This window comes from Alligator sinensis, unplaced genomic scaffold (genome assembly GCF_000455745.1).
Source record: "Alligator sinensis unplaced genomic scaffold, ASM45574v1 scaffold1295_1, whole genome shotgun sequence".
In the NCBI taxonomy this organism is placed as follows: domain Eukaryota; kingdom Metazoa; phylum Chordata; order Crocodylia; family Alligatoridae; genus Alligator; species Alligator sinensis.
Genome location: NW_005841880.1, coordinates 3,106,766 through 3,122,902, shown reverse-complemented (window position 1 = coordinate 3,122,902; position 16,137 = coordinate 3,106,766). Strand labels below are relative to the sequence as shown.

The window sequence follows — 16,137 nt, the reverse complement described above, 5'->3', positions numbered from 1 at the left end:
GTGGGGGTGAATGTGGGAGTTGTAGGTGGGGTGTGGGACAGTGGGTGCATGTGTGGGGTGTGATTAGGGTGTGGGTGGGTTGGGTGTGTGCATATGGGGGGCTGCCCCCCCTTGCTTTTCCCCTCCCTACCTGCCCCCCCTTACCTGTTCATTGTGCCATGGCTGAGCCCAGCCCCTCCACAGGTGGTGGGGAGCAGGAGGAGGATCAGCACTGCCTGCCTGGCTTGCAGCACAGGGAAAGCAGCTGCTCCCAGCAGGCAGCAAGAGAAGCCCTGGCGGGGGGGACGACACACACCTTTGGCCTGGCACCCTTGGTCTCCGTCTTGCACATGCCCAGCAGGGCTGCACCAAGCTCACGCTGGCTCCTACTGCTGCTCCTGCCCCGCCTGCCTATCCCATGCCTGCCTGGTGAGGCTTTGTGAGCAGTGGAGGTCCCCGCCCCGCTCCCCTTAATGCTGCAGCTTCCCCTCCCTACCTGCTGCCCTGAGCGCTGCAGCAGGGACAGGAGGAGGAGTTGCTGAAGACCAAGGCAGCCCAGCACTGCCTGGAAGCTGTGCCTGCTGGCCAGGCCTGGTGCCCTCCGGCGGGGGAGGCTGGGAGCACAGCACGCGCTGCTCCCGGCGGGCATGGGTGGGACTCAGCCCCATGCAGAGTGCAGGAGTGGAGCCAGGTCCAGTTAATTGACGGGTGCCTGCTTGCAGGCCCGATCCAAGGAACTGATGGGTTGAATTCGGCCCGCAGGCCATATTTTGCCCACCCCAGTCTAGAACGTTCATTTTATAAAATCCAGGAACCCTGGTCTTGAGATTTAGATTGAATTTGCTTGTGACTGTACAGGCCCTTGGGTTTATGTAGGGTCACTGTATGGTTCTTGCCTTATACTACTACCTACTAGGTAGATCTGCCTTTGCTTATAAAGCAGCTCTTTGCCATTTAAAGTCTCTATTTAGGGCATTGGGAAATTTTCCAATTCAAAATTTTCCAGAAAACCCACATCTCTGACTCCAGCCCAAACTGCACTGGAGTTTTCTTTCATCACACTGGGTGCATCCAGAGGAGATGCTATGGCGCATTTGCAGTGAGCTACTGCACGGTAGCTCATTGCTGGTGCACAGTAGCATTGCCAGGCACTAACGTGACGTGATGCTACTGTGCGGTAGTGATGAGCTACTGCACAGTGGTTCATTCTTACTGTGCCGTGTAATTGGGGAAAAACCATGCGGCGACAGTTCTGTGGTTACTGTGCAGTCATTTAGTACTTGCCCGTGTAAGTACTATGTAACTGCGCAGTCTCCTGCTCGTGTAGATGCAGCCATTAATTGCACATGTCGATGCACCCGCTGCGAGGGAAAAGTACATAGCAATAATTGTGGTTTGTAGTTCTCCCTTTTCTCTCATCTTCCCTTCATCGTTCATTTATAAGTATCATTGCTTTCTTTTGTATTACAGCGATTTGAAAGACGAACCTGCCTATATAAATCTTGTGTGCTATACAATCTTTTTAACTGGACACAGAGTGTTCTAATGTTTGCCATATTGCAATCTTGTTTTGTAGGATAGGAGAGGAAGAAGAGGACAGCAAGCACAATTACCGGTACGTAACTTCCCCTCCCTTGTTTTGCCTGAAATTTTTTTTTCCCTTTTCCAGATTTTTCCTACAGAAAAAGGATTCACACTGCAGTAGTTACAGAGGGAGGCTGGACTGCTGATCTCTTCAGTAATAGACTGCTGGACTGTCCAGCACCTACCCCCAGCAGCTCTGATAACAGGCAGAAGCTCGGAGACTGCAACATAAATCCTAGAGAGATGGAATTGGTCTGACCTCTTCGAGGGGTGCTTGAACCCTACCTGCTTGCTCTTCACTTTCCCACCTAATCTCTTCTCATAATAGAAAGTGTCTAGCTGTTTCTTGCACACTGTTCTCAGGCACCCTGGTGATCTGGTGATGAGCATAGTATAAATACCCATATAATCAGATTCGAGCCTCAATTAGATCACATTCTCTTTGCGTTCGCTTCTCTGAAGGAGAAATAGGGCGACCTGAATTCCAGGCACATTCCTAATTTCCTGATGTTGAATGTCCCCTGTTTTTTAAATCCTTTTCCCTAGTATGGGAACAGCTTCTCATTTCACTCTGTCAAATCCCTTCATAATTTTGACTATCCCTGTCCGGTCATTTAATGCTGACATGTCTGGACTTAACTGGGCTCATTGTGATTTCAGATTTTAGGTGGTTGTCAGCATCAACTTTATTTGCCACACTGGATTTATATTCAGGATTCACTTCAAAATGGCCTACAACTGTGAAGATCTTTCAACAACCTGTGCAAGAAAGCAATCCTACACTCCTAGGAGCTTGATTACTGTTGTTCAGTTTTTTCTGCGCTGCCTGCTATTTCACTAGCACAGTAATAGGAATAATCTGATCAAAATTAAGTCTGTTTTATTGGAAGACAATTTTCCTGTTCAGCTTTCTGATTTTTGCCCTCTAGTTACAGCAGAGGGCCAATTTCCCAAATCCTATGAGTGACTTCTTCTCTTTTTGTCCCAATGACCGTATGTCATTTATCCCTGCACACTAATTGTTGTTTTCTGCTCTTAACAGTAACTCTTCTCCTACTCCCTTATACTTGTGGGTAAATAGCTATATTAAATATAAAGACAGTTTTCTGGCTTATTTACATCTCTTGTTTTAACAATACCATTCTTATCCTTGCAAACCTATGTCTTGAATTCTGCATTTGACTCATGTCTTCTCCTAGTGGCATGGAGGATATCCAGGCATGGGATTTGTGAGGCCGCCTTTGTTTAACCTTCACTTGATTTCTTACCGGTATTAATTTCTGTCTGTGTCAGGCGAAAGGCTTTCTGGGAGCCAAATGTCTCTCATACTAATTCTCGTTCTTCTTATATGTGCAGCTGATGTGCTGAATAAACCTAGGCTAGTGAAGATGCTGCCGAGATGTGGTATTTGCATAATGGTTAATTGATTGTGGCTAAAGCTAATTGGTCAACAGAGCGGGTTGCCAATAAACAGCTGCCGCATTCCAAAAAGTTTAATTGGATTAGAAGGTTTTATAAATGGGCTGCCAATAGATGAAGCAAACAGGTTCTGGAAAGAGAACCATTTCTCCCTCCGTCATGCTTGCTTTAAGAAGAAAAATCTTTATAAAGACACAACTGAATTGCAATAGAAGTTTCAATTTGCCCACATGGAAGGTAAGCCTGTGCTGTTTTTCTGCCCCTCTCTTCTGCTTTTCCTTTGCAACACTTGCTCCAAATGCACAGGCTGATTTTGTTCCCCTCTCATCTAGGTGATGGAGCTTTTCCACAGGTGGCCTTATTTCAGTTGAAATTTTAATAGTCTGTTGGCGGTGTTAATTTTCAATAATCCCAGTAGGCCTATAACGTTCTTAAAACTGGAATGAGGAGTTAGGCTGACTTTGCATACCTGAGGCCAACTTCAGTAGGGCACTTGAGGAGTGCTTTAAAACTGCAGACCTGGTAAACATGCCTGATATCTTAAATCTGGGTATTACAGCACCTCGGGAAGAAAGAGGTTGCACGTGTTGATACGAGTTTATAGCTTATGGGTTGGCAACTCCCGGCATATGTGCCAGAGCACGGCACTCAAGGCCGTTTCGCTCGGCACGCCGCAGCCAGCTGGGGCTTTGGGCAGCTACTGCTGGCCACAGAGCCTGGGCTGCTCGCAGCAGGCAACTGGGAGGCTGCAAACCCTGCTGCATGCAGCCGGTGCTTTGTGGCAGGCAGCAGCTGTCCAGAGCCTGGGCTGGCTGTGGCGGGCAGCTGGGAGTCTGCAAACAACCACGCCAGAGTCTGGAAACCGATTGGGCTCAGCGGCAGTGGCTGCATGTGCGTCTCCAGGTGGGCGGCAGGAAAGGGACCGAGACAGCGCTGTCCCACACCCCTTCCTGGCCATGCACCCCGAGGCATGGACCCGGTGCAGCTGCTTGCCTGCCACAGCTGGCCCGAGCTCTGGGCAGCTGCAGCAGGCAGGCTCCAAACAGCTGTCCCAGTCTCCATAAGCCCCAGCACTGGCTCTGCGGGGGCGGTGGATGCACTTGTGCCTCTGTGCACAGCGGGGAAGGGGCCAGGCCAGTGCAACCCCAGCCCCTTCCCTGCTATCCACCTGCAGGCATGCATGCACCCGCCACCAGGAATGAGGATTGGGTCCCACACGGCTCCCCTGCTGTCTGCCTCTGGCACGCCAAGTCAAGGCATGGGTTAAGGTTGGGGTGTGTTTGGCACTCCAGCCAAAAAGATTGCCGACCTGGTATGGCTCTTCATTAGCAGAGCTCCACGTGGTCATCAGTACCTTGACGTAGCTTTGCCTCATTTACGCACCCCATTTTCCTACATGCCATGAAGCGTAGGTCTGTTACGTTAGAGCTGGAGGCAGGGAGCGGCGTCTCTCACTGCCTCCTCCATGGATAGGAAGATCCTAAAATACTGCTTTATTTCAGAGCTGTTCTTCCTGAAATAATTTCAGTCTTTCTTCCCCCTGCAAGCTTCAGGAAAGGCAGTAGGATCTGGGTCTCCTGGAGGGCAGGGGTTCAATTCTGGCCTGTGCCCGCCTCGCCGACCTGCAGCAGGTTACTTACCCTCTGTTTCCTGTGCCTGAGGATTAGGGATGACATTTGCTTTCCAAGAGAGTCGGTTACTTCGTGTCCTGGTAGCATATGAAGGTGTAAAACCCCTTGTGAATACACAGTGCGGTTTTCTGTCTCTTGAGAAGCTTATTGCTTAGCAGCGAAGTCCCTTTGTTAATCTTGACTATTGTAAAAGGCCTGTCTGCTCGTCTGCTGGAGTCTGCTCTGCTCAGTGCTTCCTAGATTATTCCAGAATTGCCCTGAAGCAGGTTTCAAGCTGTTGAACACGTATACGTTCCTTGGTTCGATGGCCTCAGTTAGCCACATTCTCCATATGTTTACAGCTCTTGGAATTAAATAATTCTGCCTGAGCACTCTGACTTCCCTCGCCAGGCTGAGGTTTATCTTGTTTGGTTTGTGTTTGTCCAAAACTCTTCGTGATTTTAACTACTTCTGTTAGGCCACTTTGCATTCTGTTGTAAAACACGAAGTGGTGGTGCCTTTTTGGGGTTTTCATTTACCAAATCCTTAATTTTTAAAGCATCTGCTTCTGCAAGATATTTGGACTCATAGGAAGCTTGCCTTAACTTAATAAGGCAGTATAGATTAACTCTGCCCATGGCCTTGGCCAAAAGCCTTGATTCCACTTGACAGGGAGTCAGCCCATTTTTCATATTGCAGTCATGCCCAAGCAAGGGAGCATCATCTCCTCTTTCTACTACCATGGATCCATGTACTTGTAGCTCTAGAAATGCAGCTTCACCTGTTGGGTGCTCCCTCTCCTTCCTGCTGCGATCCCTTCAGCTTCAGAACGATTGCGGCACTGGAGAGGTTCCCTTGCACCTCTTACAAGTTTAAACCTTTGTGCTCTGCTTGTGGATAACAGGAGTAAAGTATTTCCTTTATTAAAAATAGCCTCCAACACTGGATCTTACTCTAGTTTCTTTACCGACTACAGAAAGTTTAAAGAAAAGCTGTGTTTGCTCGCCTTGCTTCTGTAAAGGTGGTGCATCTTTAGGACCTTGGTGGGGAGAAAAGCTGATGCTTCTCAGTTCAGCTGTGTGTGCCTGCTAATGAATGGCTTGCAGGTGTGAAGTAAACATCTATACTTAGGGCAACCATATGGTTAGAGTCTAGCAATTATAAATTACCATGCTTGTGAATTAACTTTTCTTCTCTATTAATCATTCATTAGTTTGCAGGTCGTTGGGTTCCTCCCCCACACATATTTGGTTTGTTGCTTCATTAAGGGGTCTGTTAACTTCATTCTACTCCAGACCTAATTAGGAGCTGAGTTTCTAGATGGGTGCGGAGGGTGTGAAGCTGGATTCCAGCTCCCTAGGAATCTGGGGCAGAGAAGTGGTAGAGGATGGCACAGCATTCCCTCGTTATGCTGCGGCAGATGTAATGGCACAGAATGTGGACACCATATGGAAGTTGCTGCTTTCCAAAAAAAAAAATCGCTGCATGCTAAAAACGAGGATGAAAGTTGCAGTTTTCTGAATCCATCTCTGCTGATAAAGGGTTTCATTTACCCTGGACCCAGAGTTCAGATATTTACTTGACCATGGCATTCTTAAAACTAGATTAAAATGTACAAGTGGCTCCTAACTTGGAAGGGCTCCCTCGCTTCAGTGGATCTCCCTTGCCATCATCCTGGGTGCTGCTCTCTGTAGTTTTCTCACTTTGGATTTGATCAGTGTTGTTCAAAATCACAGTCATTAAGGGTGGTGTTTTGCTACGTCTTGAGTGTCAATATGACACTAACACCTGCCCTTATTAGTCTTTGGGTCACTCTTTGTCTTACTGAATTATGTTACGGTGACATTATCTGCTCAGAAAGGCACAGGCTACCTGTATTGACTAGCGAATGGCCTAAGCCAAAAATGTGGCAGCACTTGATGATGCCCGAGAGCTGGAACACGCTCCTTGGCAGAGTATCAGACTTCTCTGGAGAGGCCGAGGCACCTAGAAAGGGAAGGAGGAGAGGGTAGCATGTTTTTGCTTGCTTCTATCAAAGGTTTGCATAGCACAGGCAATTTGTGTTAGCACTGGTGCACATCTTTGTGCAGACCTCAGAGAGAACTAAACTTCTAATATTCTTTCCTGGATGTTGGGAATGAATCTTAGACGGTCTGCATCTGGCTTGCCCGTCTCCTCTAAGATGTCTATTCCGCCTCTGCAATGGCGTAGGACATTGCTAGGTAGCTTTTGTTCTTTCTCCCAAGTTGGTCCTTGATTTCAATGTTGAGTTCTTTTAGGACGTGTGATTGGTTTTAAAAACTCAGGGCTGTTCCTTAGTGGAGATCCTTACTCTGCCCTTCCAGGTCTCACAGGAAAAGAAGCCAACCCAGAAGGCATAAAACGGAGGATCAGAAGTCCCTCGGAGAAGTGATGGCTATCGAGACTGTCTTGGATGAGGTGAAAGTAAAAGAGGAGCTGAAAAGAGGGCCAGACCTAGATGAAGAGGAAAAAAGCAAAGCGACGGAAGGGGGAGAAGGTGAGGACCTTGCTTGCTGCTGACGGATCATTTAAACAGAGAAATGGGGCAAGCGGCGTCTCCAGAACGTATTTGTAAATAACTTGTCGAGTGGTGTTTATTCCCGCGGATGGTGTTTATTCCCGCGGAAAGACCGGTGGCCTCTTTCCCAATATTAAACCTGTACTTACTGAAATACGCCATCATTTACAGACACGATTGATTTTTTTTCCCCTCTCTTTAAGAATTCAGGCCAAATAGCTTTCTGTGCAGGGCTTGGAAGTTTTGCCAGAGCTGTTACAGTTTTGTAAAAATATACATTACGGGAGGAATATTTTTTTTTTAAATATTTCATAAAGGAATGAATAAATACATTTGCTGTGCCCTTCTCTGGGAACGGCATGCCTTGTATATTCCCACGGGCAATAGATCTCTCCCCTCTCCCTCCTTCTCTGCATAAAGCTATCTTTTGCGTATGTGAAGTTTTCACTTGCTGTACAAATAGGAGTAGAAATTTGACTGAATCCGTCCCCCCCAGTCATTCTGCTGGAGGAGAGACTTCAGATTTGGCTTTGAGTGCTTGAACTAGCACAAGTCTGTGGCAGCCCCACTGTGCGTGTATAATTTATTGTGTGTGCACAAATCTAGCACAGGTCCTGCACTTCACTTAAAGAAAGGAGGTTTCTAAGTGGCGTATGGATTGGGAGTTAACGTGGGACTGTTTCTTAAATCCACTATTGAATTATGGTCTGACCTTCAGCAGATCACACAACACCTCTCCGCTTGTTCGCACGGCTTTGGCCCGGCCGTGGTACTTATTAACCTTCTAGGACGAGTCTGAGTGGAGTTTGCAAAGCGCTTTGAGCGTTAGATGAAAGGCACCATGCGAAGAGCGAAGTATAAAAAAGGCTTGTCGTAGATCAGGGCATGTCCTGGTTTGCGACGGGTATGTTGTAGTTTCTCCCCAGGTATGATACAACATATTTTGGTACGTGCTGCTGAAGAACCAAGCCTTTGTCACCATGCAGAGATCTGTAGCTCTTCCCAGTAGAGAGGCTCTGTGATGTCACTAGGATGCTCTGCCTCTTAGCACTGTATTGAAGACTGTAATTCTTGCTTCCTATGCCTTTTTGCACTATATACAGTGCAGAGAATAACCTGCACATCGATACCTTCCCTTTGAGGCATTCCAAACCATTGGTTCACTAATATTCATATCCTATTATACCCCTTTGTTCCCAAATTATGTCTGGGGGAAACCGAGGCAGGCAAAGTTTAAAGGTCGTGGCACATAAGGTCATACCATGTGTCTTTGGAACATAACCCAGTTTCCTGACTCAGTCCAGCGATCTATCAACTAGACAACGTGCCTTCCGCCTTCAAGGGAGATGAGGATATGTAGATTCATAGATTCATAGATGTTAGGGTCGGAAGGGACCTCAATTATTGGCACATGGAGAAGGAACAGCACAGGAGAACAGTTACTTGCTATCACTCCATCTTGAAAGTGCCAGCAGTGCATTAAACTACACTCTCAGCTCGCGTATGAGTTTAACAGTTACTGCTGTAATAAATGGTCTGAAAATGCTGATATCTCCTGGGAGGCAAGAGATAAGTGGCAGGGACAGATCTGAGATCCTTAGACTGGAAGAGGGGAGAAAAGAATAGCTTTGTTCTAGCTGAACAGATTTTAAATCACACACTTAGTCCTGATGTGGAAAACTGCTTAACTGGTAGCAGAGAAGGGACAAACCCATTTTCAGCACCATTGCAGAAAGTGCGACGAGCGGCTGTATGGTGTTCAGTGCAGTTCTGCAAGCCCCGCTGCTGATAAGGCCCATCAGGAATGGGCTGTTTTCTCCGGGCAGTATGGGAAAAGCTAGGCAGAAGTGGTTTTGGTCGTCTCCTCGAAGGCCGAGGCAGAATCTGCATTCTTTTCCTCAAGCTATTTACGGCTTTCTACTAACCGCTTTTTAGTTTGCAAGTCTGCAGATAGCACCTGGCAGCATATCTCCAAATTGCACGTTATCTTCCCTCCTCCTTCCCCCTCTCCTTTCATTTTACCTTGGGTTTCACCTTTCCTTAAAAGGGGTTTCCCACTTATCCCAGAAAAGAAGACCAAAGGGTGCTGGGAGGAGGAAGTGCGTGATCCTTCCGAAATCACTGGCAGCTTTCAAGAATTAAGTGTGTTCCATGTTGTTGATTTGGACTTGCTGAATATTAATGACTGAAGCTTTAAGGGCTTCTCACCAGATACTTTACAGCGTTTTCTTTTTTGCCTTTTCTGACTAAGCTTTGTGTTCATAATTTAGCATGCCGGTATTAATGCGGAGAGAATTTCTTAGCAGGTTGCCTTGGGACTAGAAATTTCCAGGGAGAGCCTTCCAGCTCTTCTCTCTGAAAGCATTGAACAGCGTGAATGCAACCCATGTAGCAATGGGTGCTCCTTGTAATGGCTGTGTGTGTGTTGTATCTTGTACCACTTTAAATGCAGCCGCTACAGACCCGGTTGTGTGTTGCATTTGAATTCACGCCTGTGAACCATCTTGTCTTGTGCCTTTTTGGGATATGGTGCCAGGAAAGGAGATCTGAGGAGTAGGGCTCATTCGCCTAGGGCCAGCATTGTACTATGGGGGTAATGGGATGACATTCAGACAGTGAAAATATACGATGAATATTAAGAAAAGTGTTGTGACAGTAGAATTATTCACGTGTCTCTTAGATTGTAGCATAGCGTTTCCTGTGGATGGGAAAAGCCCTAGTGCTTGAAATGCATGAGATGGATTGGACCAACTGCTAGAAACCCACTCCAGAGAGCTGTGCCATTTTAGGGGCTGGGGGTGCTCCGGAGCTGGACCTGCTAGGTTTCTCCCAGCTTCGATTTCTCTTCTGCATCCATGATCACTCTGCTGCTAGATTAACAGGTCTGTTTTACAATCCCTTACTTTCTAAACCATCGACAATACAAATTATTCAACTGAAGTTTGCTTAATTGCTGCTGTTAATTTCTATCCCTTATCTTCTCTGCGAGTGCTGACACTTGAGCCTGTAGCTTTGCTGTAGCAACAGGTGAAATCTCTGCTCTCTGTGAGCAGTGGTTTTAAAGCTGGATGTTTAAAGTTACTCTGCTTCTGCATAAGTGGTTTTTCCAGAGGTACTGGCCACCTGCAGCCTCCATGAAAATTGATGTATAGTTGCAAACTGCCCCCACCCCAGACAGTCTCTGTATATAAAGCCAAAACCATCTCTCCATTTCTAAACTATTTTCTATAGATATTTGTCATGCTGTTCAGATCATCAGTAAATAGCTGCCTGTGGTCCTGCTAACCTGCCATACAGGGTAAGCTTATTTAATAAAGAGTAAGGCGCTTCTCTACATGTCTAGGCAATCACGATGGCCAGACTTCTCCTTCAGATCTGTCCTCACCGTTTCCCTGGAGCCCGGCTTTGTATGTCTATCACGTTTTACAGATATACCTGTAAAGTAGATCTTTCATCATCAAAGCACTTAAACTTTTAAACAAGTCTTGGCTACCAGCTGCTGTCAAATTAGCCCATTTAGAAGTCAATAAAGCCAGTGAATGGCGTTTGCTTTGCTGTTTGGGTAGAGAGCTCGCCGAGTGTGTAGAGAGTAAATATGATCTGTTGTTGTGTGACTGGGGAGAAATCCAATTTGACTTTCATTCAATATGTTTGTTTCTCCAAGGAAATTCAATATTCCTGTCTGTGCCATACTACAAACCAGTTTACCCAAAGTGTGGCTTACACAAATGCGACAATAACTATTTGGGCCAGCCTTATTGCCATTTTTAAAATTTTTTTTTTGCTATAAATTAGTATGAATAAGACCCTCCGATCGCACTTCTGGGAACTGTCCAGATTCAGCTCTTTCCCCCCAACAGCACTTCAGCAGGGATTCTAGCACTTCATCTTACTCGGGGTATAATCACTTTTACTGAGTATCGCATTATGTCGTGGTAGGCGATCTGATTTTCTGCAGTGCGTGGAGCCTGGCCTATAAGATTTGCTAGGCCTTAGTGGCAGATGGAGCTGGGGTGTAGTGGAGCGACATTGTCCGTCTGTCTCCTTCTGCATCATCAGCCCTCCCGCCCCCTCCTCTCTCCCCATCTTATTAGTGGACAGAGTGACCTTTTGCAGTAGAGCCATCCAATCGCCGCATCTATAGGTGAAAAACAATCTCTTATGAAACAAATTGAGGGCTGGCATCTGTCTGTGGTACATCTATTATTTACTTTCCTTTGAGTGGACTGATAACTTTATTCATGAAGTGTGGGGGAAGGGGTGGGCATAGGGAACATAATTCACTGCCAGTGCAATAAGGGAAACAGGCAAGGCGTCTCCCATCCTGACCCAGCGATGCTTACTCAAGGGCCCGCAGGAATTTTAATCATGATGGTTGGGGGACGTTCTGAAATCAAATTGGCCCGGTTATTTTACGGGGTTATATTGGGAGGGCTGGTAGGGAGAGAGGAGAAAAGGTCTTTCTGTTTTATGGGTGATCCCCATCTCAATAAAAAAATACTGGGGCATTTATCTGCCCAAGAAGTTTGCGTGCTGTCACCACTGTGCAAGAGAGATGTGACAGTATGCAGATAAAATGAATGGTGGTGAGCCGGGAGGGGGAAGGACAGGTGAAAGCAAGCGATGGAAACTCGCATTGCAGTCGCCAATACCGAGATGGTGCCTATAATAGACTTGGTTCAGTGCTGCGCTTGATTCATGTTTTAAAGGCCACTTTCTAAAGACCTTGCAGTAGATGCTATTCGGTAAAAAGTGATTTAGAAGGTTTGGTTCAATTCTTCATTTCCCAGGGTTGTTGACTGCATTGGATATGCAGTAACACTTGCGTACAGCAGTGCTTGGATGTGGGGGGAGCAGTAAATGAAGGTGGCTTGGGTGGGGTAAGGGTATAAAACGGGATATAGAGATCTTCTGAATACAGATTGGGCTCCTCGTTTCAGTGTGCCAGTGCAGCATTGTGTGTTCGCCTCGAGAGTTGTGACCCTGTCGTTAAGGAAGTGGTCTAGACTCGCGTTTGACTTGATTGTGTGATTTTAAGGGCAAACAGACATGTTTCCCAGGTAGATTTTCTTAAGGTGCAAAGAAGTGAGTTGAAATGCTCAGATGTAAGAATTGAAATGTATGGGGAGGACTTCTTAGGGGGTACATTGGCTTTTCCTAACTATTGCTATCCTCGCTGAATAGTAAAGCAAATGAGAAGCCCTTTGCTATTGCCTAGGAGAAGATGCGATGACTTCCTTAATCTTCTGGTCAAGTGCTGTAACTCAGTCATCTTGGACTCTGGGGCGTCAGTGTTTCTGCCTACCTGGGTGACTAAGAATTGTGTGTCTTAGCAATGTTAATGTAGTACGTGCCGTGATCCTCTCCATCTAGTTTGCAGTGGACAGCTGTCTTCTGTCACACCTGACCTTCATGTAGGTGGGCTTAGCAGACAGGTCAAGGTTTGAATAGGCCACAGGGACAAAATAAGCCTAATTTCTAGAAATGGATTTTCTGAGTCCGAGCAGAGAGTGAGTGAAAGACTTCTTGCACAGCCAGTGTGCTGTACCTATTTCATGCAAGTTTCTGCTGCTTATCTTGTTAGTTTGGCACCTTTAGTCAACCCTGATCTCATTTGTAACGGGGAGTAATTAATGAAAGGAAGTGTCCAGAAACTTCAGCATGATCTGTTCAATCTTGTCATTTACTTGAAACAGGAGACTGCAAGGTAAAGACCCGTCCTCCAAAAGTAAAAGGGGAGAGGAGGAAGAAGAATCACCTCCATCAGCACCACCATCCTCACCATCACCACCACCACCACCACCACCACCTGCAGTCACCCCCACCTCCACTGCAGCAACAGCAGCCTCCACCACCGCCTCCACCTCCCCCTCCTCCACCGCCACAGCAGCCCGCAGAGGAAGAGACACCACCAGCACGGCCGCTGGTCCCCGTAGCAGCAGCAGCCACAGCCGAGAAGAGCTTACCCCCCGTGCCCCTCAACATCATCCAGCCCTCGGAAGTGCCAAACGAGGTAGATGACTTTAAGCCCCGGCCCATCATTCCCATGCTTTATGTGGTTCCGCGGACCAAAAAGGTGGTGTTTGACAAAGAGCGCATGTCCTGCCAGCAGGCCTTTGAGCAGTTCGCCACGCAGAAGGGCCTGGGTTGGCGGGAGCAGGCTGTTCCTGGAGAGCTTCCCGTGAAGGAAGAGGAGAGTGCAGAAGCTGAAAATGCTGAGGTTGCCACAGAGGCCAGCGATTTACAGGTACGTGCCAGCAAGGTCATGTTTAGGAAGTGGGTAGAGATGACAGAGCAGTGGATGTGATATAGATGCTTCCACTGTCGTAGCTGTAGCTGCCTTTTTATAAATGCTAGTGGCAGCGGCCACGTGGATCCCAAGTATGTTCCCCAAACTACTGTGAAGGGGTCTTAGTTGGTGCCAGCTATGGAGGGTCGATCCTTGTTAGTTATCATCTTGCAAGGCCAACCCTATCCCCCATGTGTATGTTGCCATCACTGAAAATGGTGCTGCAGATAGGCCAGCTCATCTACCATGTGCTGAGTTTGTGTTCTGGCTGTCATTGTCATCTCAGCAGATCTCTTTCTTTTGTTTCAGAACCCTGGTGCCGTCTATAAACAGGTTGGTTTAGGACAGAGGACTCTGTGCTAAAGATCTTGTACAGTTCCTGGGTAGAGTGGTGCCCGTTGGCTTTTATTGTCCTTTGTTTGAAGTCCCTTCTACTGCCCTTGAGTTTATGGTGATCTGATGCCGACGGGGTTAGCGTTTAAGCAAACTTGACATTCCTGCATTGTGTTGCCTGTTGCTTGAGCCCTGCTGATTCCCCACAAGGTGAAGGGGAAGTGCAAATCAACCAGAGACTAGGCAATAGAAAACCAAATCATTGCAGTTAATTTTGAGATGAATCACTCTATCTAAAGTTGTTTGATCGCTGTTCTAAAAATGGCTTGTAACAGAGTCTGTGAAACCCTAGTTTTCTGTGGGTGGGTGACTGCTGGCAAAGCAAACTTGTGCCCAGTAGCATGCAGAAAGGTGACCACAGAAGCCAGTTCTGCAGTGGCTGATGCACTGGTGACTGCTATGTAGAGCAGTGGGTGGGGTGTCTAGTTTAATTGCATTAGCATTGTTTCAAATGTAACGTTACATGCAATACATTTTGTTTAACTACTTCTCACCTCTGCAGTGGCCCATAGAAACCCCCTTGCCTTTCCTGGATTTCCTGAATCATCACCAGGCTGCAGCATACCAACTCTATTGATACAAAAGAGCACTTCCCACAAATGAAGGAGCGTTAATTTTCAGTTGTTTTCTCTAGTGCAGACAAAGCGTTGGTGTCCTCTGTAGTGGATGGCAGAAATTAATTGTGTTAGGTTCTGCGTGTTCATGCACGCACGCATCTGCAAAGACAAGTCTTCTCAGCCAGGGAATGGAGAAGAGGAGCAGATTTCCCTGCAATAACTTCAGCATCTCAACCTGCAGATTTTATTCAGTTTAGATATTCTGGTTATTCGCTCCCAGGTTTTTATAGTGCCGAAGCAGAAACTCCAATCCAAAGTAGATTTTCTTTTACATGGAGGTTTTCAGCAGAAATGCTGACCGAATCATTCAGACTAGTAGAAGTGGCAGACTTGGGCTGGCTCTGAATCTACCCCGGTTAAGAGAAAAACATTGTAACCCACCTTTTAGCCTGGCATGATTTTATGAGATGGTGTTGGCGTTCTCTATCGCATTTGCTTTTTTGGAGAGGTCCTTGTCGATCCTTGCCAAATGCAGCAAGGAGTTTCTTGTGTGGGCTAAATGCCTGAGAAGTTAACTGCATTTTGCTTCTGCTGCTCTGCTTTCCCTGTAAGACTCGGGATTTTTATGTAATTTATTCTAATTTATTTCAGACTGCTGCTGCTTTCTCAAAGATGAAGATGGAGATAAAGAAAAGTCGCCGCCATCCACTAGGCAAACCACCAACCCGTTCCCCTCTCTCAGTGGTTAAGCAGGAGGCATCAAGTGATGAGGGTGAGTGCATATGGCTATGCAGAATCCAGTTGTGTGTGTAGGTTACAGCCGTGTACAGACTGGCTTTTCATGCGTGGAAAAATTGCTAGAGATGGTCATTAACATAGCATGATGAGCCAGCAGTGTGCCCTAACGACCCAATAGCATGACCTTGCTGCCAAGAAGGCTAACAGCGTATTGGGCTGCATTAGTAGAAGCGTTGCCAGCAAATGGAGGGAAGTGATTCGTCCCCTCTATTTGGCATGGGTGAGGCCACATCTGGAGTACTGTATCCAGTTGTGCGTCTCGCACTACCCAGATGTGATGTAGATTAATTGGAGAGAGTTCAGCGGAGGGCAGTGAAAATGATTCAGGGACTGGGGCACAGGACTTAAGAGGAGAGGCTGAGGGAACTAGGTTTATTCAGTCTGGAGAAGAGAAGACTTAGGGAGGGATTTAATAGCAGTCTTCAACGCCCTGAAGGGGGGTTCAAAGAGGATGTTCTTGGTGGTGGCAGATGACGGAACAAGGAGCAATGGTCTCAAGGGAAGTTTGTTAGAAATGAGGAGGCAGTGTAAAGCACTGGAACAGGTTCCCCAGAGAGGTGGTGGACTCTCCATCCTTGGAGGTTTTTAAGATCAGGCTAGACAAAGTCTTGGCTGGGATGATCTAGGTACGTCTGGTCCTGCTTTGAGCAGGGGTTTGGACTAGATGTGACCTCCTGAGGTCCCTTCCAACCCTCATTTTCTGTGATGGCCCAAAACTTGTACATGCTTCACTTAGCTGGTAGGAAAATGGTGCCTGGATTCTGAGAACTCGCTGTTGAATAGGTTCCTTGTGTTTGGGACAAGGAGGAGAAAATCAGGCTTCTTTTAATCTGCTTGAAAACCAGGCTTAACTCTTGTGGTCTGCACACTCAGAATTGCAGGCATGTTTTGAAATTGTGGATCTAACCCAGTGACGGCCAACCCTTTTGGCAGGCATGCCACAAATCACCCTTGCAGTCTTCTTGAGTG

The 16,137-nt window shown here is 46.9% G+C and overlaps 1 protein-coding gene across 6 annotated transcripts in view; it reads left to right on the top strand.

The window, feature by feature from the left end:
- KDM4B (lysine demethylase 4B) overlaps positions 1–16,137 on the top strand; it is a 131,663-nt gene that overhangs the window by 85,826 nt on the left and 29,700 nt on the right. For 2 of the 6 annotated variants that reach the window (XM_025196490.1, XM_025196492.1), the window contains exons 9-13: positions 1,556–1,594; positions 6,938–7,110; positions 12,828–13,378; positions 13,730–13,753; positions 15,022–15,142. In XM_025196490.1, coding sequence (XP_025052275.1) covers positions 1,556–1,594; positions 6,938–7,110; positions 12,828–13,378; positions 13,730–13,753; positions 15,022–15,142 — 908 coding nt within the window. The other 4 variants (XM_025196493.1, XM_025196491.1, XM_025196495.1 and 1 more) reach the window with 4 other exon arrangements.